This window comes from Sminthopsis crassicaudata, chromosome 1 (assembly GCF_048593235.1).
Source record: "Sminthopsis crassicaudata isolate SCR6 chromosome 1, ASM4859323v1, whole genome shotgun sequence".
Lineage (NCBI taxonomy): Eukaryota > Metazoa > Chordata > Mammalia > Dasyuromorphia > Dasyuridae > Sminthopsis > Sminthopsis crassicaudata.
The window spans coordinates 419,192,878-419,214,545 of NC_133617.1; the positions used below are offsets into that span (position 1 = coordinate 419,192,878).

A 21,668-nucleotide genomic window follows, 5' to 3' on the forward strand; every position below is an offset into this window, starting at 1 on the left:
TTTTACCAGGGGTGGAGTTCGCCGAGTTGCCGGGGGAGAAGTGGGACCGGGAGGCAGCTCGGGCTTCGCCAGACAAACACGCCTCAAAACACTTTCCCTCCTTTGACCGCCACACCTTCCCCGAGCCAAACCGGGGCCTGCGGACTGGGGGAAGAGGGACTGGGCAAAAGGGGAAAGCGCCTACTATGTTGCACCACGTGTTTTTAGGCTAAGGGGCTGGGGTGGGATTTTTAACCTTTTTGTACTGGGCAACTCTGTGGTGCTGCTAGCCTTGATCCAAAAAGGGAGGGGATTTGGAGTTGTCCCCACCTTCTGGGAATTCAGGGTCACTGCAGCCATGCCCCGTCCTCCCCGCCCCGGGGCTGAATTCGAACCCCGCAAGAGCCCGCCGGCCCTTCCAGTCCTAGTCCGCTCCAACTCCAGGCTGCTTTGGTCTTTTCCCTGCCTGTGGAGCTGTCCTGCCCTGTCCCTGGAGTCTGGGGAACCCAGAATATCACTTCGCCGTTCCACTCTCACTGTATAACTGTCTTATATCCTGGACAGCAGGGAACTCTGGAGAAGGGGTTGACGACTCTGGCCTGGTCTGTGGCTACACCCTAAGAAACTGGGGTGGGGGCTTTCTTGGTTTTTCTCATTTTAATGAGCCCCTGAATGTTTTTATAGTAGTTTTTTTGTATTTTTTTGTAATGACAGTATTATGAAAAAATAAAGTATTTTAAAAATAGAAGTTATCCTTCAACCACTCAGGGAATTGGGGGAGGAGGAAGGATTTCGTCAACCTCTCAACCACCTTCCCTGACCCAGTCTTTGAGACCAGCTAAGAGGCTCTTAATTGGCAGCTCCAGGTGTGAGCTGCCCCCTAGTGGCCATCAAGTTATTCTGGAGAGCCGGCAGCTGATCTCAAAACGCCTTTCTGACCAAAAGAGCATGTCTCTCTCCGGCAGTGGAAAGAATGAATTGTCCCCCAGCCTCGAGCACCCAAAGCAATGCAGCAAACACCAGTAGGGGACAAAAAACCAGCTACTCTTGTTAGAAGAATAGAATGTATTTAGGAAGGATAAAGCCCTTAACACAAATGGTAACCATCCTCTTTGGAAGGTCTAATAAGGTCATGTGTCATGAGAACAAGTTATCTCCTGGGAAACTGGATTCTCTTGTAGGGAGCCAAAATACTCCATACTGAGGAGAAGGGCCTGGGGATCTCTGAAAGTAGGACCCCCGAAGAGGTGGCTTGGCGTGGTGCTGAGAGTGGCCTAGAGTCCTGGAGAACCTGGACCCTCTCTGGCGACATCGGAACTGACCTGAAGAGATGGACATCTCACTAGCAATGGAAGCCAGCTTCTCTGGGGGCAGGTGCTGATCCCTGAATCTCACAGTTTTCTTATTTTTAACCCGTTTCTCCCTGTCCTGGGCCTGCCTCTCCCAGCTCAGACTCCAGTGGCCTGCTGAGCGTTTTCCATGACCACTTGATTTGCCGTTACCCTCCCGAGGCCTAGCGGAGGGGAGTGCCCTGAGTTCCCTGTATTTGCCAGAGGGCTTTGTCTGGGCATCCAGCATCTGGAGCTCCCTCTCCTGCTGCTGCTCCTCTTCCCAAGAATACAGATCGTCCATCGACCCCATCTTCTTCTCTAAGATCAGGCCAACAACAGTCATATCCTCCGGAGCTGAAGGAGCCGGACTGCCGAAAGGAGCCCTATTCCCTTTGGAGAGAGGCCTGACTGTGAATGGACTTTGATTAGCGGTGGTCTCAGCTATTGCTACCTCTCCTCTAGCTAAGGGCTCTTTTGTCCCTTTGATTTTCTTCTTAGGACGAAGCCAGTTGAAGAAGCCCTTCATCTTCTCCATTAAACTCATTTCTAAAGAGATTTTGCGCTGGAGTACTCCCTCCTGCTTTGGGAACCCTAAAACACTGCTCATAGGACCCTGAGGCGGCCACCTGCTGGTATAGGTGTGGCCCTTCAATAAATTAGGGTCTTTTTCCTGTTTTTCAAGCCCCATTCCTTGGTCTCTTGGGAGTTTACTGTAGTTCCCTTTTCTCTGAGACTGTAGCCACAGTTTGCCCCGATTTTTGCCTATGACCTGAGAATGAAGTTTCTGGTACTCCCTAAAGCCAGGGCTCTGCTCTTCCACCTTCACAAGAGTACTAAGCCCCTCAGCACTTGTCAAGTTCTTATTCGGTTGCCCCAGAGTGTATGACGGGGGGATCTCAGGGGCCTGAAAACCAAGAGCACAGGGCTGGACCAGTGTGTTTTTAGTGAGATTCTCTTCGTAGCTCGGTTCTAGTACTTTTAGATCAAATTCTTCCTCATTGGCAAATTGTGCTTTATAGATAAGGCAGCTTAGATCCTGGGTATCCTGGGTTCTTAAAGCGAGGGTTTGTCCCTCGGCCATCTGGACGACCTCTTTACTCTCTGTCTCAAGTGAAGCCGTCTGGATGACCTCTTTACTGTCTGTCTCAGGTAAAGGCTCTTTAACACTTTCAGACTCCTCAGCTGCCACAATCTCTCTCAGTTGACAGGAAGGGGGTGGTGGTCTTGTGGCCATTTCTCTAGATTCCCTTACTCTTAAGGGAATTCCCAAAACCTTCTCCACCATCCTTTTCTTCAGGTGAAAATTTAGCTTAGAGAAATTGTTGGATTTGTTTAATACACAGGAACTCTTAAGGAGGCAAATACTGTCACTATCTGCTCCCTCATTGTCCTTGAAGAGGGGAAATGTTCCTGGTGCTTGAAGTTGCTTCCTGAAACTGGAGGCTAGGTTCTTCTGTCTTGGAAGTAAAACTGGATGCTTCATATTCAGCTCTAAAATTTCCCTCCTAGACGCAATCTCAGATATGTGCTTTCTGGGTCCCCTATGCATTAAGCTAGATCTAGGGAGAAATGTATTCTCTTCCCAGTCCCCTCCAGCCTGTGGTGCCTCCCAGAGTTCCTTCCCAATATTCCAGGAACCCTTCTCTGCCTCCAAGATATCTAATACAACTGCTGAGGCCTCTCTGGCAACACCACCCACCCAGATTTCCTGGAGGTTTCTTTCCCCTACCCTAGAATCAAACCTGCCTCCAGTAGGGGAAGTAGCTTGGAGCAAGCCTGAATTTTTTAGTTTAAACAGGTAGATGGATTCAAGGACCTTTTTGGGCAGACCCCACTTCAACCGGATGTGCATGTGGCGAATGTGGGATTCAAGGACTTTCTTAGTCTCTGGATTAAGGAATGGAATGTCCTTGCAGGGTTCTACCTCATAAATCACTTCTTCAGTGGGCGAAGGAGCCTGGGGCTGGGACCGTGGCGGGGGCTCCATTTCTGGCTGTAAGTGGGGCTGAGGTTGGGTTTGAGTGGCTGTGTCTTCCGTAGATGAAGCCGGAGGGACAATCTCTCTCATTTTGGGTGGTCTCTGAGATGGCTGAGTAGGCTGTAAGGACACCGACCGACCCCTTGCAGTGGCCCAGGAACGGCTCACGCTCTCAGGAACCACTTTCTGCTGTATGGCCACACTCTTCTGAAGGAGGTGTTTCTGCAGTACCTCTTGTTGGCTAGGGGATGGGCTTTTCTCAAGGTCGCTTTTTGAGCTCTCCTCTGCATGACTGACTGGACCTGTCCCTAGAATTATTGCCGATATCGTGCCTAGATCAGCTGCAGAGTCACTGGCCATATCCTTCTTGCCAGAGCGCTTGAGACCTTCAAATGTAGGAGACTTGGGCTTTCTGGGACTTGATGGGTCTTGCTGAGGTATGGTCTGGGGTGCAAGGTGTTTGATGGAGTCTTCCACCCTCCGGGCCAGGCCCCAGTGGTGTTGGACAAGCCTCCTTCGGAGATGGGTCTCCAGTATTTTCTTGACATCTTTGGATATGAAAGGCAGTTCTTGGGGCCAGTTGGAGATATGAACCTGGGGGCAGGCAGCCTTGTGGATCTGGGGCAGCTGGAGAGGCAAAGGGTTGAAGGCCTCGTGCGATCTTTGAACGATCCGGGGCACGCCCCATAAGGACTGGAGCTGTTTCTGCAGCAGGTGCCATTCTAGGGCCTGGAACCTGGGCAGGTAGATAGTGGGGATCTTTATTGGGCTCTCTTCAGGGTCAGTTTTGAAGGTCCTGATGTGGGGGGAGGATGAGGGTAGGGATGGGGAAGGGGAGGGTGGAGAGAGGGTTGGGGATAGTAGTGGGAATGGTGATGGTGACCGGGACAAGGTTGGGTACGAAGGTGGAAGCAGCGTTAAGTGCTGAGTTGAAGAAGGTAGAGAGGGTTGACTAGCTGAACCAGGCAGGTGGAGATAGGAAAGATCATTGAAGAAAACCAAGGGATTGTCCCCTGGTGGCAATTTGATGGTGGTCCCCAGCCAGGATGAGGAGCTAGACCCCATGTAGGTTGTTGCCAAAGATTCACTGTGTAGAGAGGGGAGACCCCAAAAGAGCTGGATGCACTGTCGATTATGGCTCAGAGTGCTCTCAGCACCCCGCCCTGGCATGGAACAGAGTCTGTTCAGGAAATGGAGGGTGGTGGGGGCCAAGATCAGGGAAATAGGTCTGTGAAGCTGCCGGGAGTTGGGCATATGCTCTTGCTTCATGGTATTGACAAGGGACCTTTCAGAACCCAAGAAGGACTGCTCTATCCCAGAGGCACCCCAAGGCTCTGGATCGGGGGTCCACAGATCTTTAACAGATGACTCTCTGTCTTCTAGGACTAAGGACAATTTCTTCAATTCTCTGCGGTGGAAACATGGTGGGATATCTGGCCTCGGCTGGCTCAATAACTCCTTTTCCTTCCAAATATGGAGTGCTATCTTTTCTGTGATGTGCATCTCCAGGAATTCCTGGGCACTTGGGCTGAGGAGGGGAACTTCATTAGCCTCTGGGTACTGCTGGGTTCTGGAATTCGTAGCCTGTTCAGAAAGCCTCAGTCGTAAAGGAACCAAGTTCTTCTCCTGCCACTCTGGGGTCTTACTGTCACATAGCTTTTCTTCTGGCATTGGAAGGGGCAGAGTCCCCTTTTCTCCCTTTTTCCCCCAGAGATAGGGTTCTGGTAGTCCAAGAGAAAGGGGCTCCAGTTGGGAACCCCAGAGCAACAAATAAGGGAGCATTAAGTACCCTTGGGAATTCCGCCATTGAGAGGAGCCCGAAAAGGTTGAGAATGATTCACTGATGTCAGAGGTCAGGGAGGCTGAGGATATCAGAGCATCCTCCTCTGGGGATAAAACTTTGGGAATGGTGCTCAGCTGGTCTGGTCCTTCGCATGTGGCTGGTGAGAGGGGATGACTCGGGGGCCTTGGAGTCAAGGAAGGTTGTCGAGGAGGCTGGAAGTCTACTAGAGAGGGATTCAGAAAAACGGCCGGGTCCTTGATGTGCATACGGTCCACCAAGGGTTTCCTATTCGGCGGGGCCGTGTGAACTGGTGAGGTGCTGCTGCTCACTAGTGGCCTGTGGCTGGCGGAGTGGCTGTGGGTCCCAGGAGGGTGCTGGGCACCAGGACTAGTCCCAGCCAGTGAGAATCTAAGCACCTGGGAAACAGTTTGTTCCTCTAAGGTGGTGGCGGCTGCTGAAGTGGTTTCAATTGTGGAATGGGTCTGGGCTCCAGAGGGAATACAGAACAAGGAAGATCTGAGAATCTGAGAGGTGTTTTTCTCTTGTATGGTGGAGGAGGCCTGTGAGAAGGTGGGAGTCACAGAAATGGGGGGCGTTGCAGAGGAGGTGCAGGTTATGAGGGGAGTGTGAACCACAGAGGGAGTGCAGATTGTGGAGGGGGTGGAAGCCTGAGAGGAGGTGAGCCTCATGGAGCCGGGGCAGCTCGCCACAGTGGTACAGACCCTGGAGGGCATTTGGACCAGAGAGGAGAGATGAACCACAGAAGAGGTAGGGCTATCCCCCAGGCTTCTGGCCATCGAGGAAGGGTGGGCTAGAGAGGCCTTGGGTGTGAGGGAGGAGCCGTGGAATCTGGAGGTCCTGGAGGGTTTTGTTGATAAGGTGGGAGCTTTTAAGGGGGTTGAAGTGGTAGGTGGTGAGAAGGAACGAGGATTCCTGGAGAACAGGGGAGTCATTGAAGGAGCTTTGGAGGAAGTGAAGGCTGATGAATGGGTAGAGTCAAAGGAGGGGGTAGAAGCCACAGAAGTGGTGTAAGTTCTCGAGTAGTTGAGATCCAGTGAGGTAGTATGGGCCATGTAAGAAGAATGGCAGAGTTGGTTATGTGCCCGTAGGTAAGCAGGGTCTATTAAAAATGATCTGTCTAATGCGGAAGTTTGGGCTATTGCAGGGCTGGAGGCCACAGAAAGGGTGGGAGCAACAGAAGGAACAGCATCAAAAGAAGGGGCAGGAGCAAAAGAAGGAGTGGGAGCAAAATAAGGGGTGGGAGCAAAATACGGGGCAGGAGCAAAAGGAGGGGCCGGGGTAACGGAAGGAATGGGAGTAAAATAAGGAGTGGGAGCCACAAAAGGGGTGGGAGCCACAGGGGGGACGGGAGCCACAGGAAGGGTCGGAGCAAAAGAGAGGGTCGGAGGAATAGAAGGGTTGGGAGCCACAAGGGGAGTGGGAGCCACAGGAGGTAGGGGGAAAATAGAAGGAGCAACAGGAGAGGGGAGAGCCATCCGAGGGGGGAAAGCCACAGAAGAGGGGAGAGCCATCGGATGGGGGGGAACCAGGGAAGGCTGGGGAGCCATAGCGGGTGGGATAGTACTAAGGGTGGGAGCCACAGGAAGGGTGGGAGCCACAGGAAGGGTGGGAGCCACAGGAAGGGTAGGAGTGAAAGATAAAGTGGGAGCAATAGGAGGAGTGGGAACTGAAGAGGCGGCCATGGTGACTGATTGGAGATCCTTAAGCAAGGATGTATGGGTAATAAATTGGCTAGGTGATTCCTGAGGAATAGCTGGATTAAATGAAGGAGTAACTGGGGTGGTGGGATTCACTGAGGAAATTTGAGCCATGAAGGTAGCTTGGGTAACAGGTGGGATTACCAAGGGATTTGGCTGCACTGAAGGAGAAGGAGTGGGGGCCTTTGAGAGCTTAGGAGTTAACTGTGGGGACAGGGCCCCAGGAGGAGTAGTTTCTGTGGAAGAGTCTGTCATCAAAGAAGTGCGGACAACAGTGGAGGTGTGAGCCAGCACGGATATATGGGTCCTGGAAGTGGTACTGGACTGGGAGTAGGTCTGGACCCTGATGGGGGATTTGCCCTGAAGAGAGTTAGTAGCTGAAGGGGAGGAATGGGGCAGGGAGAAACTGAGGTCCATTGAGTGGATGGGAGAAATAGAAAGAGCATGACCAGGTAAGATATTGGCTGTCATGGAGGAAGAGGGATTCCGTGAGGAGGATTGTGGTGGAGTTGTGTTCTGTGAGGAGCTAGGGACCAGGGAGAGGTCAGAAGGCAAATTTAGAGAGAGATCAGATGGCAGGGCCCAGGAGGCCAGTTCGGGCAGAGTGGATTTGAAGAGCAGTTCAGCCTCCAAAGCCACAGAATTGCACACTTCACAGCCCGGATCTGTGCATAGCATCTGCCGGATGCTGCCCTTCTCAGAGAGCTTGGCCTTGTGGCTGCAGGAAACAGGAATGACTGGCTGAAGGCTGGAGAGGGTTAAGGTGGCAGGAACTAGGGAAGGGACATTTGAGTTATCTTTGTCCCTCCTGTTCCGTCCCCAAACCCCCATCCCATAAACCCCCACACTCCCATCCCATTAACCCCCTCACTCTCCATCCCATAAACCACCACACATCCCATAAACCCCTTACTCCCATCCCATAAACATCCCCACATCCCTCCCCATAAACCCCCTCACCACACATCCCCTTCAATAAGTCTTTGATTCTCCCCCACCCCATGATGGACACAGAAATCTAGAGCTGATTAGATGGGAAAATGGGATAGGTCACCTTTTCAGGATAGAGGGTAGCTCCCGAGGGCTTTCAAATTCTTCTTGATAAAACCTCCAAGCTATGAAACCAGAAAAATAGTATGAGATTTACAGCTGGGAAAAAAATTATCTTTAGAAACCATCTAAGTTGATGCTAAATGGTCAGGTAGAAATTAAGAAATGTTGAACACTCAGGAGATATGTTGGGAGGCCACTGTTTCCAACAACCCTGAGTCAATTCACAAGTTCAGAACAGGGAATAAATTGTCCATATTTTGGTTTGCCTGATTGGGAAAATTGACCAAAATCTTGGTTTCTTTTTGATGAGCTTCTCTCCCTTTGGGAACTTCCTAATCTGAGAGCTACAGGTAAGCCAAAGGACTTCAAAGAGACAACCTATTTGTGTGAGAAAACCTAGAAATGAGAGTTAGGAAACACGATAGAAGGTATTTGGGTGAAGATCAACAGATGGAGAAATAGAAAGAATGTTGTCACCCTAGTTTTGTCATCTGACACCCAAAAAAAGGAAATAGATAAGAAATTTTAGAAATTTCAAATAAAAAGAATTTTCAGGAAGTAGTTCCACTGGAACAGAGGCCTGATTTTCAGAGAGATTGGAGCAGTTTATTTCAAGTAGTATTTATTAAGGCCTACTCTGTGGACACACAGACAAAAAAAAAAAAAAAAAAAAAAAAAGGGTTCCTGCCTTCAAAGAACTTACATTCTACCCGAGGAAAATAATATGTGCAGAGAAGTAAATTTAAATATCCACAAAGTAACAATGAGTTAGTTACACTAACAACAGGGAAGATCAGGATAGACTTCTTCCTAGACTTCAAGAGCTGACTCTTGGGTTAAGCCTTAAAGGGACAGACTTCCTACATAAAGTCTCCTTTCATCTGCCCAACTGCTAGAGCCTCTTCTACCATCATCCCCCATAATAAATTTAAAATATTTTGTATTTTCCTAAACAAAATATAAACTCCCAGAAAACAGACTATTTGGGAAGGTTTTTGCAATCTGGCACAGAGTTGGCCTTCGATGCTTGTTAATTGATTTCTTGATTGACAGAATCAAGTCTATGCTTTAGGGATATCAATTTCACAACTATAGAAGAGACAAATTCTCAGAGAGAAAAGGGAAGGGAGAAATCATTTTCCCCATAGATATTCCAGGAAGAAAGGTCCAGAATGGCAGACAGAATATCCCATAAGGGGAGCAACAGGTGGAATATTCTGTACTTAACATGTGTGAGGGGGATTCATCTGAAATCAGTCCAGAAAGATATCATTAGTGTCCGATTATAAAGGACTTTAAATATCAAACAGAAAGTTGACATTTTCTTCTAGAGGAAAGAAGGAGCCATGGAAGCTTCTTTGGCGGGCTTATTGATCATTCCTCTTCCTAATTACTCCATTTAGGGCCCCTCTATTCTTCCAGTTATCTGGGTTTGAAAGCTAAGAGTAAGAGAATAATCATTTATTTACACTTACTACACGCTATGCAATTTTAAAAATAAATTATTTTTATTTAATCTTCAAATAATTCTGTGAATTATTTAACATTTTACAGCAGAGGAAACAGGCAAACAGGTTAAATCTCTTACTCAGGGTCACACAGCTAGTTAAGAGTCTGAGCTCAAAATTGAACTCAGGTCTTCCTGACTAGACCCAGGACTATACCAGTAGCTGGTACATTTTCAAGTTTTCACTCTCCCTCACCCCTGTGTTCAAGCAGCTGCCAAGTCTTGCTATCTACCTCAGGACATGTGCCGCATCTATCTATCTCTCTACCCGCTTGAATGCACTCAACTTCAGCCTCCCCTCTCACCTGGACAATTCCAGCAGACCCTCCTGATCTCGTTTCATCTGGCCTGTGCTCTCTCTGATCCATCCTCCAGTTTCCAGACTGACATTCCCAAAGCACAGACCTGACTATACCTTGGTCCAGAAGCTCCAATGCTTCCTTTATCTTTCATATAAAAATACCAATTCCCCTGGGGATCAGCATTTAAAGCCCATTCACAATCTCCCTCCAATCTAATTTTTCCAGATTTAAATATAACTCCCCTTTACACACCAGGGTCCAACCCAATGGGCCCATTCACTGTTTCTCTCACAGAAGATTCCATCCCCCTGTTAAGGTCCCTTCCAAATTTCCAATTCTATTGTTCTGTGAATGTCTGTACCTTTGCACAATCTGTTCCCCATACCTGGAATGCCCTTCTTCCCTACTGTAATCCCTAGGAATCCCTAGCTTCCTTCAAAGCACAACTCAAGTGTTACTAGGGTCTATTTTCATTTGTCCAGCTGCTAGCCCCTCTTCTCCCCCAAAATAAAATTTCTTGGCATATATTTTGTATTTCCTTAAATATGTGTTTATTTTCCTTAATAAAAATATAAACTCCCAGAAAATGGATTATTACAGGGACTCTTTGCAGCCTGGCACAAAGTTGGCCTGTGGTGCTTGTTAATTAATTTCTTGATTGACACAATCAGGTCTATACTTTAGGGATGTCAATTTCACAGCTGTTTGGAAAATGGATTGGAGAGGAAATAGAAGGGAAGTCAGTTGATTAGAAGGCTAATGTAATAGTCTGGAGGAGAGGCATTGAGAGACTGCGTGAGGATGGTGTGTCTGTGGGGGAGAAGAGGAGAAAGGAATATTGGGTTCAGGAAATGTTTTGGAGATAGTTTCAACAAAACCTGGCAACTGGATAGCTATGGGGGCAGAAGTAAGGTAGAGTCAGAGTTAGTTGATCCAGACTCCAAGGATGCAAAGTTGAGTGACTAAAAGATAAATCACCATTTATGAAAACATAAATTAGGAAGGACAAGTGTTAAGTAAAGGTAATGACTTCATTATGGACATGTTAAGTTTGAGATGCCTATGGAACACCCATCCACATAGATGGAAATACTAGTAGACAGCTAGAGATATATGGGAGCTTAGGAAAAGGATGAGGACTAGATATCTAGTTTTGGAAATTATTCAAATAAAGATAATTGAACTTGTGGGAACTAGTGGGAGCACTGAGAGCAAGTAGAAAGACTTGACGTTCTAGGACAGAATCTTGGGGAACATACATGAATAGGAAGTAAGGCATTGAATAATGATCCATCAAAGGTAACTGAGCAAGAGCAGTCAGTCAGGAAGGAGGAGAACCAGGATAGGGAAGAATCATGAAAAACCAGAGGAGAAAGTACCAAGGAGGAAGGGATGGTCAATAATATCAAACACAAAAAAGCTCAGGAAGAATGAGGATGAGAAAAGATTATTGGATTTAGCAATTAAGAGATTACTGAATCCAGTAAATTATTGGGCATATGCCCAAGGAAATGAAAGACTAAGTCCCATATGTATTCAAATATTTAGAGCATTATTTTTTTGCAAAAACAAATTACTAGAAACAAAAAACAATGGGATACGAGAACATAGTAGAATGTTATTATGCAATAAAGTGATGAATTATGAAAACAGGAAACAAAAAGTTATAAGAACCAAGGCAGTGTGAAATAAGCAGAGAATATAGATATATACATATATCTATAAATATCTGTAGATATCTATACATCATCTATCAGTGATTTTTGGTTTAAGACATGGTTGCATCCTGATTGACTCAGAGTGAGTGTAAATTACAATCATTTCTGTTTTGGCTTGAAATCCTGAAGGCTTATTTATCTATTTAGATTTTTTTTTTCTTGACTAGGTGAAAGAGGCCATTCTTTGCCTTGATTGCTGTCTAGTCTTAATCACTGAATGGTCACTGACTCAGTAACACTGAGACTCCTTGAAGACCTTAGCTTAAAAAGGTCAAGGTCTCCCAATTATCCGGGGCCATCTCCAGTCATCCTATCTGGCCACTGGATCCAGATGGCTCTGGAGGGGAAGGTGAGACAGGTGACCTTGCACAGCCCTCCCTCCCTTGCATGTCATAGCATTACCTCCCTGATGTCACGGTCCTATTTGAGAATGAAGGACAAACAACATATATATCTATCTATAAAACAAAACATTGTACATGGAAAGATGTTGGAACCCTGTCTTCCTAGAATCAGCCAGAGTCAGGATAACCAAATGACTTTATTCTTGGAATTTTGCAGTCCTCTCTCTCCACTGCCAGGAGAATGCCTCAATTTCCTCCTCCTACTCCACCCATACAAGTCATTTCCCCTTCTTTGTCCACACCCCAGATCCAGCCAGCACAGAATAGTTGGGGAGGGTCATCCTTCAAACATGTTAATAGAGAATTGTCCAATTGGCAATTAGTCTCACGTGCTCCATTATCCAAGTGCATTTACTCAGTTCTAGCCCTTTACAGAAAGACCCCTAAAAGCAAGTCAAACTCTAGTCAGTAATAACCCTGTAGTATTCTCAGGGCAGAATATATTGTCAAACGCACCTATGAAGTCAAAAGTTTTTCCTTAATCTCTTTTTGTTGTTTTAAAAGAGGGTGCAGTCTTGAAGGGAGGGAGATTTTGATTTTCTTTTTCAAAACTGATTATGGTGTGAAAACAAAAGGCATAAATAAAAAATGTACTTAATCACTGGAATGGGTCTGAGGTCTCATCAGTTTGGTTGTTCTAGCCAATGATTCAGATCACAACAGATCCTCCAGCATTTGTCCATGTCTACTATAAGTTCACAGTAGATTTACCCAATGGACTGAAGGCCTCCATCATTCTCCTGAGTGTGTACCCTTCTCCTACTGCAGGCCAGACATCATGCTAGAAGCTAGAAATATAATAAATCAAACAATCCCTACTCAACAGGAGCTTACATACTGATGGGGAAGGTAACATGTATAGTACAATACTTAATAAATGCTTCATCTATCTGTCTCTAGAGGTACTGGTACTGGGAATCAAAAGCCACATTGGGGAGGGAGCCATTTTCCCCACATATTTGCAACTTTCATTAGCCATTCCAAAGTTCAAGCCTTTTCTCTTTCATCTTATCTCTCTTGAATTCTACCTCTTTCTCCCCAGTCTTTCAGAAGTATCTTTGACTATCAGGAGTCATGTAGCATCACAAGAGTATCCTTTAAGGAACCATTCAACCTGCTTAGGGCCTGGGGTGGAGAAATTATAGCTAGATTTGTATTGCTCCCCACATGGCTTCTATATGCATAGGAAGAGAACTTTTAACCAAATAAGGCATTGAGATGATTCCAAAAATAAAATAGATTATTTCAACTACATGAAATTGAAAAGCTTTACCCCAACAAAATCAACACAACAGAATAAGAGGAGGAGTTGATGATTGAGGAGAAAAAAATCTTCACACCCATATCTCTGATAAGGATCTGATATATATACCTAAACATATATACATTTATATTATGCATATGTATGAATATATGCATGTATATGGAACTAAAAATATCAAAGCTGGGATAAATCATCAAAGGAGAAAATCAAATAGTTCTCCATAAACTAGTTCCACATAACTGATAATAAAAAACATTGAAAATCAAAAGAACTTTGAGGGTTTACCACACACTCAGCAAAGTGACAAGGATGACAAAGTCTCGAGTAGTCAATGCTAGCAGGATTGTGGTAGGTATGTACATACATACTCACACACAGATCCATATATACATACACACAGACATAAACAAACAGTTAATAGAAGTGTAAATTGGTCCAATCATTCTGCAAAGAAATTTGAAATGTTTTTAAAGTTATTAAAATGTGGATTTGGGTTATGGATAATCCCTCTGACCCAAATACACAACTGTTAGGCATATAACCCATGAAGTTCAAATGCAGAAAGAGCTAATGTGCACCAAAATATTTTTAGCAAAACTTTTTTTAGAAGCAAATAACTAGAAACAAAATAGATGACCACTGACTACAGAATGGCCAAACAAATTATTTTTCCCCTTTTTTTCTAATTTTTATTAAAGCTTTTTATTTTTCAAAACATATGCATTCAACATTAGCCCTTGCAAAACCCTGAATTCTAATTTCCCCTCCTTGCCCCCATTCCCCTCCCCTAGATGGCAAGTATTCCAATATATGTTAAACATCGTAGAAATGTTAAATCCAATATATGCATACATATTTATGTAATTATCGTGCCACACAAGAGAAAAAGTGAAGCAAAATAAAATGCAAGCCAGCAATAACAAAGAGTGAAAATGCTATGTTGTGAACCACACTCAGTTCCCATAGTCCTCTCTCTGGCTAAAAATTCTTTAGGACATGCATGTGATGGAATATTGCTCTGCTGTAAGAAATAATGAATATGGTGAATACAGAGAAGCATGGGAAGATTTATATGAACTGATATAAAAATAAGCAGAACCAGGAAAACAATATACATAATGACAACAACAATGAGAATGGAAAGAATAACAACAAAGTAATCAAAATAGAATGCTCCAAAATTACAATGACCAAGTTTGTCCCCAAAGATGAATTATGAGAAGGAACTATTATGGGGGTTTGCGTTATAGTTGACTTATCCTCTCTTATCAATGATAACAACTTCAATTCTGATATTGCTTTCATTTTCTTCCCCTGAAAAGAGTGTGTGTGTGTGTGTGTGTGTGTGTGTGTGTGTGTATGTTCAAGCTCATGAATTCTCAAATAGACTATCTCTGTCAAAAGCAAAGCAGTTTGTAATTTCTTGTCACACTTTAATTATTTTATTTTTCATTGCTTATGTTTAACCTATATTGGCAGGGGGCAAGGGGGAGGAAGGAAGAAAATTGGAACACAAAGTTTTGCAAAGGTGAATGCTGAAAACTATCTTTGCATGTATTTGGAAAATAAAAAGTTATTAAAAAATAATAATTTCATTCTTCCAAAGTGGAAGAATCCATATGGAAAGCTGCTATTTTGGACCTAATTTTTCACCAACAACAAGTCTATTGCTGAAGTAAAAATAATAGAAACCTTGGAGGGAAGTGAGCATTCTACCTTTAAAAAAGTATAATAGAGAGAAAGTTAGATGTAATTTGATACATACCTTAGGTTTTTAGAGAGCATATAGTCAGAAAAGGAAACATGGGAACACAGATGATTTAGAGCTTTAAGGAACCTTAAAGGTCATCTAATCCAACTTGTTAATGTTACTCCTAGTTCCTAGACTCTACTCACAGATGGTAGGGAGTTGGAGACAGCAGGACCAAGAAGTCACACCCCAAAGATGCAACATGACCAATGAGCTCACAGAGGGAGTTCGTTTGGTTGAAAGCCAAATAAATAAAATATCCCTATGATCTTTGGGTGACATCATAGGGCAATTAGCCAGAAGTAGGGGCTGCTTTGACACAAGGGGAAATGGGGCTGCTACTCACCATGGAATGAAGCCATTTTTCCTGGCTATAAATAACCAGAAATACTTGGGGGGTGGGTGAGTCAAGGAATTCTTAATAATGGAGAGAGGAAGGGAATGCCAGATGCTCTCTTCCACAAATGGCCCCTGGGTGCAGCTGTTCCCTTGGCAAACATGACTTTGAGAAGTCCAGTTTATTCAAAGGCTGTCCCTAGGAGGGAAGTTCACTCCCCCCTCTTTTTCTTACATTTAAACAACATCAGCTGATCAAAGTTTTCATACCCTTATCTCTTTCATCTTGATTTTCTGTAGTAAATAATAATCTAATCTTGAATTGGCTTTCCTCTAGGGCCTAGAGGAGCTGAGAAAGAGATAAGCATCTCAGGAAGTAGTAGAGGCAAATAGCAGTCAATTGTGATTAACTTATGAAATGTTATGACACAATGGTTTTATATTTTTAACTCTGGGTCAAACTGAAGTAGAAACGTGAGCTAAAGCACTAGGAGACTATATCTATTCAAACCCCTTTGAAGAATCCAAGTATTATTGCTCAGCCATCTTTCCTATTAAGGAACAGCGGCTTCTGCATAAAACAGGGATTTAATCCAAGGGGTGCATGAGTAAACAGATTTCAGAGGACCCATGAATCTGGATGAGGAAAAAATAATCTTTATTTTCACCAACCTTTGGTTTACTTTATAATCAATCCTATGTATTTTTATGTAATTCATTTAAATTCATTATTGTAAGAAGGCATTTATAGGTTTCATCAAACTGTTCAAGGGGTCCATGACTCTAAAAGCTAGGAAAATTTCCTGTTATTTGCCCATGCTGGCAGCATCACTACCTCCTCCTCTTTACGTTTTCTGTTCTACTATTTGGTCAGGAAAGTATAGAATTTGTAAGGTAGCAAATAAAAATAACTTAATAGCTAACATTTACATAGCACTTTTTAAGGGTTGCAAAATGCTTTACAAGTATTATCCTCACAACAATCCTGGTAGGTAAATGCTATTAGTAATCCACTTTATAGATGAGGAGCCTATGACAAATAGGAGTTAAGTGTTTGAAGCTAGATTTGATCTTTAGGTCTTCCTAATTTCTAGGTCCAATGCTTTATCCATTGTGTCATGAACAGAAAATGTTATGAGATTTTCTAGATGCCTAAATGAACCAAGTCATGAGGCTAAGACCATATGCATCCAAGAGTACTGAGAGAATTAGCCAATAATATTGCTGGACAACTTCCAGTGATCTTTGAAAGATCATAGACATTTTGACCCACAGATATCACCACTAGGTAAATAGCACAAGAAAGTCAAGAGAAAGGGAAATAATTCTATTTTTGCCAAAATATTTATGAAGCAGTTTTCAAAGGATTATACATTTAGAGCTGTATGTGACCCTAGAAACCACGGAGTCTAACCATCATATTTTATAATTGATAGCCAGACAGAGGTTAAGTGACTTGCCCATGGTCACACAGCTAGTGTCTGGCATGGAATTTGAACTCGAGTCTTTTTTATCCCAATTCTGGTGCTCTTAGCAGCCTTTCATGCCTCCAAGGTGCCCATCCATTGGGAAATGACTGAAAAAATTGTGATACAAAATGTATCGAAGGGGCAACTAGATGATACAGTAGCTACAACACCATCTCTGAAGTCAGGAGAATCTGATTTCAAATTTGGTCTCAGACACTTAACACTTCCTAGCTGTGTGACCCTGGACAAGTCACTTAACCCCAACTACCTCAGCCAAAAAAAAAAAAAAAATGAGTAAGAAAAATTCAAGGAAATTGGGGAATATTCATATGAAATGATGTAGAACAAAGTAAACAAAACCAAAATGAGTTACACAAAGAGCACACTAGAACAAAGGAAAGCAACATTGAAAGACAACAGAACACTGATCAATGCAATACCCAAGTATGACTTCCAAGAACTGGTGGGAAAGGATGCCTACTTACTTTCAATTAATTTTCAGTTTCTGTCAGATATAACTCATGTTGTTCATTTGTTTTATTTAGCTTTTCTTTGCTATAAGAATGGTTCTAGAGTGAGAAAAAGGAATCACAGGGAAATGATAGTGATGTAAAAAATTGATATAACATTTTTCTTTTAAAAAGTAGGCATGGAAAATGATAGAATTACTAAGGAAGTAGAAAAGGGGGAATATCCTAACTTTCAAGAAAAAAAAAACAGTGAGTTTGATTTATATTTCTTAACAAAATTTTAGAAAGTATTATTAAAATACTGGTTAACAGGAACAGAAAATAGGAAATTGGAATCCTAAATGAGAATGGCTTGATTAAAAATAGATTATTTCAGATTAAATCTATTTCCTTTTTTAAAAAGAAGAAAGTCGTGTGTATATATAGGTATATATATATATATATATATATATATATATATATATATACCCCTATATAGGTATGTATATAAAGAGAGAAAATGAGAGAGAGATTGAGAGAACAATACTTAAACTTTAACATGTGAACAATACTCATGCTGTTCTTGGGAACAAAATGGAAAGATGTTTATCATTTTGTGACTTGACTAGACCCAAAGACAAGTCAACTTAGTAGAAAGGGGAAGAGAAAAAGGGTAGAAAAGAATAAGCATTAAATAAATGCCTACTATATACCAAGCACTGTACTATAAACATTTTACAAGTATCCCATTTGATCCTCTGAGATGAAGGTGGTATTATTTCCATTTTACAGTTGAGGAAACTAAGGCAAACAGGGTTAATTGACTTCCCCAGGGCCTCACAGCTAATAAGTACCTGAGGCTGAATCTGAATTCAGATCTTCCTGAGTCCAGGTCCAGCATTGAGCCCCTGTACCAACTAAGTGCCTCTGGAAATCTCGCAGAGTATTCCAGTGATCTGTGCTTGGAATCATGCTTGTTAATATTATCAAAGAGTTATATAAAGACATAGAAAATGTGTGTGTAATTTACAGATGACACAAAGATCAATATATTGCATGACTAAGTTGGACAGGTTAGAACACTGGACTAAAAGAAATAGTGAAATTTAATAAGTGCAAAGTCTTAAACATGGGTTAAAATAATAAATTTCACAAATGCAAGATGGTATAGGTATGGCTAATGGAAATTCATGAAAAAGATCTGAGAAAAACTGTAGATATTCAACGAGGAAAAAAAAACTGAGATTACCATGGAAACATCACCCATGGAACTATGTTGGGAAATCTGGATTATAGTTTCAGTTTTACTACTGGCTAGCTGTGTGACATTGGGCTGATCCCTTACTTCCCTGGACTTCAGTTTCCTCATCCATTAAATGAAAAAGCTGGAGTAGATGAGCATTGAGGTTCCATCAATCTCTCAAATTCCATGATCCCATATGGCTCTTTTTTAATAGGTGGTTCAGAGATTCAGTTTAAAACATCTGCTCCCATCTGCTCCCCTCAACTTCTTCCTTCTGAAAACACTTTCTGCTTTATTCAAAAATGGTTCTTGTTTCTTTTTAAGTCCAAAGCCCCAAGACCATGGTTAATCTCTCAGAAATAATTGGAATCCAAAGCTGTCTAAATATGTCAGCTCTGATTAGTGGTGAGGAGCAAACCCTAGAAAGCCCATATAAAGTAGGAGGGGAGAGAAGATAAACAAGTAAAGGAATGAATATATAGCAGATTGATACCATAATGGTACATGCCACTGTGGACAAATTCTGCTAATCAGATTTTTTCATGGAACATTTCTATTTTTAATGGATTTAATTCATTCAATAAGCATTTTATTTATGGAGGAGGAAGAAGAGCAGGAGGAAGAAAAGAAGGAAGTCAAAGGTATGGCATAGGCTACCAAAGAAAAAATTTCTAATTTGGGTTCCATTAAAAGAAGTGTGCTGTAGGTGATTAGGTCTATTTGCACCATACCATAGCAATATGGTGTTCACTTCTAGGAGTTGCATTTTTGAAGAGTCATTGATAATAACCTAAGAAAGAGCCTCAAGTTCATGGGTGTGAGGGATTAATCTTAAGTGTCTTCCCCCTAAAATTACTTCCAATTATTTCCAATTTATCCTCCATCTATCTTATTTGTACCTAGTTATTTGTTGTGTTGTCTCACCCATTAATCCTTGAGAGAAGAGACTGTCTTTTCTTTTCTTTGTTATCACTAATATTTAGCACAGTATCGGGACACATGGTAAGCATTTAATAAATGCTTATTGACTAACACAATTTAGAGGAAAAAATATTTTCAGGAGCCATGATAACTGTCATGTGAAATGTTTGGTCCCAGAGGACAGAAGCAGGAGCAATGTATAGAGATAGAAACTAAATATGAGATACAATTTCTTAATAATTAGAGCTTCCCCAAACTGGAATTGCTTGCCTTGGAAACTATTGGATTTCCCTTCATTAGGTAAAACCCTTATAACTGTTCATTTCCTATGTGATAGAAGGGATTTTGTTCAGAGGTGGGCTGAACTAGATAACCTCTGATATACATTCTAGCTAGCTCTCAAGAGTCTATGACTAAGAAAGGAGATGGGAATGAAGACTAAGACAGGGATAAGGATAGTGATGGGGATGAGAGGATGGGAAGGAAGAATGAGGCTGGGGGTGGGCATGGGATAGGAGTAGAGATAGGATGCAGTAGACTTGAGGAAAAGAGTGGGGATGGGGATAAAGCCTCAAGGGAATGGACCACAAGACTTGTGACCCAATCCCAAAGAAGTTCAAGACATAAAGCATAGGACCTTACCTCCCTCTGCAGATTCTCTGCTCTCTGGTCTAAAACTCTGAAAGACAGAAATGAGGAAGTAGTTGGAAATCTGATCTCACCTGGAACCAAAACCCTTCCCCAAAGGTCCCAGTCTCCCAGCCTGATTCTACTTACAGCCTCCTATGCATGGAAAAGAATTGGAATCAGAACCAAGGAGTCTGGACTAAAAGGATGCGTATAAGGGAATCTCTGATTTGATCCCGGGCCATCAAATCAGTTCTTTCCAAATAGTATCTAATTATAACCACCTGCCTGTCTCCAATAAGTCGGTTTTCTTTCAGAGATATCCATAGGTTAAAGTATTTTGCAACTTTTGAAGCACTCTGTAAAAGCTAGCTATTACTATTATCATCCAATATGCACACCCGGCCATGCTTCAAATATACCTATAAAAATACCCTCAAAGGGCCTAGTAGTTTGAAGCTCAGGAAACAATTATTAATATTGAGGGAACTTTGAAGCCATAAGATGAGGAAAGTAGGGTTTTTTCCCCTCTAATCATTACTCCTACCACCCCCACCATCACCCAGCAAAGTCTCTGGGCTAATAGAATCATAGATTTAAGGATGGAAGGGACCTTCAAGGTCAACTAATCCAACCCCCTCATTTTACAGATGAGGAAATAAAGATCCAAAGAAGGAAATTTTACTTCTCAAGGATCATTTATGCAGAGGTTCTCTTATCTCTCAAGGCCCACTCACCACATCCATCTTTCCTCCACCTCATCTCTCATAATTTCTCTCTTCCTCTCTACTCAAGACCATTATCCTGATGCTCATACTTCATGTCTGCGTCATTGTAATCATGTCCTATGTGATCTCCCAGCTTCCAATCTACCACTCTTTTAAGAAACAAAGTTTTTTTAGTCAATACTCAATTCAATACTCACCCAACCCCACCCCATCCCAATCAACTCATTCAATGATAAAGAAAAGCAAAAACATACAGTTTAGTGACTATATCATACAGTGTATACAACATTCTGCCCTAGTAGTCCCCTGCCTCCCTATAATGAGCCGAAAGACGTGATTCATCTGTTCCAAGGGTCTTTAGACAGTTTTTCAGTTACTCCAAAGTTCCACACCCTTTTTCTGATCAGTGGCTTCTAATATTCTCTTGATTTAACTTCTAATTTTGCTTTGCATTGCTTCATGTAAATCTTCCCATGTTTCTCTGAATTCTTCATATCCCCAATTTCCTCCTGTGCAATAATCCATTACATTCATATACTTGTTGTTTCAGCCATTCTCCAAAATTAAGTCTATGATCACCCAGTCTCTTTTCTGAATGAGGAAAAAGTAGTCGTGGTGAGCAGCAGCTGTATGTCTGGTAATGGTAGGACCACTGAACCAGAGGGTGTATTAAGGTTGGATACTTCTGCTGTCTAACTCCAAATTAGTATCTTAGTCAAAATGGCTGCAGTCAAGAGTTTCACCAAGAGTGAATTGATGTGCTTAACCTTCCCACAATCCTGCCAATGCTGACTTGCCAGTTTTTGGGTCATTTTTGTATCATATAAGATTAATTTTAATTAATCTTAAGATTAATTAATTTGTATGATATAAGATTAAATCTTGGCTGTTTAAAATTGCATTTCTCTAAATATTAGTGATTCACAACATATTTTCACAGTTCTAGTCTTTTCTTAGCCCATTATTTACAAGGCTCTTTGTCACATTCATCTCTGGAGTAAGATGGGATATAGTTTTAAAAGGCTTCTTCCTAAAGACCACAAGATGGTGGTGTTGTTTCAGGAAACATAGTTCTTTACCTTCTCTGAGATGGTCTTTTGTCTTTGGG

General features: G+C 42.6%; 1 protein-coding gene and 1 long non-coding RNA gene across 4 annotated transcripts; both read right to left on the minus strand.

Annotated features, from left to right (window-relative positions):
• Positions 1 to 1,029: 1,029 nt before the first annotated feature.
• LOC141550058 (uncharacterized) lies at positions 1,030 to 5,170 on the minus strand. Its single transcript, XM_074280263.1, has one exon. The coding sequence runs from the start codon at positions 5,068 to 5,070 to the stop codon at positions 1,117 to 1,119; it is 3,954 nt and encodes a 1,317-aa protein (XP_074136364.1). The 5' UTR covers positions 5,071 to 5,170; the 3' UTR covers positions 1,030 to 1,116.
• Positions 5,171 to 5,206: 36 nt separating this feature from the next.
• LOC141550061 (uncharacterized) lies at positions 5,207 to 21,054 on the minus strand. Of its 3 annotated transcripts, none has more exons than XR_012484510.1 (5): positions 20,815 to 21,054; positions 20,570 to 20,709; positions 19,848 to 19,884; positions 7,844 to 7,904; positions 5,207 to 5,294 (listed from the first exon to the last, which is right to left on the minus strand). It is a non-coding gene; the product is annotated as an uncharacterized LOC141550061 (long non-coding RNA). The 3 variants fall into 3 exon arrangements; XR_012484508.1 differs by lacking the exon at positions 5,207 to 5,294 and adding an exon at positions 7,421 to 7,507 and having other exon boundaries at positions 20,815 to 21,053; XR_012484509.1 differs by lacking the exon at positions 5,207 to 5,294 and adding an exon at positions 7,476 to 7,562.
• Positions 21,055 to 21,668: the final 614 nt, after the last annotated feature.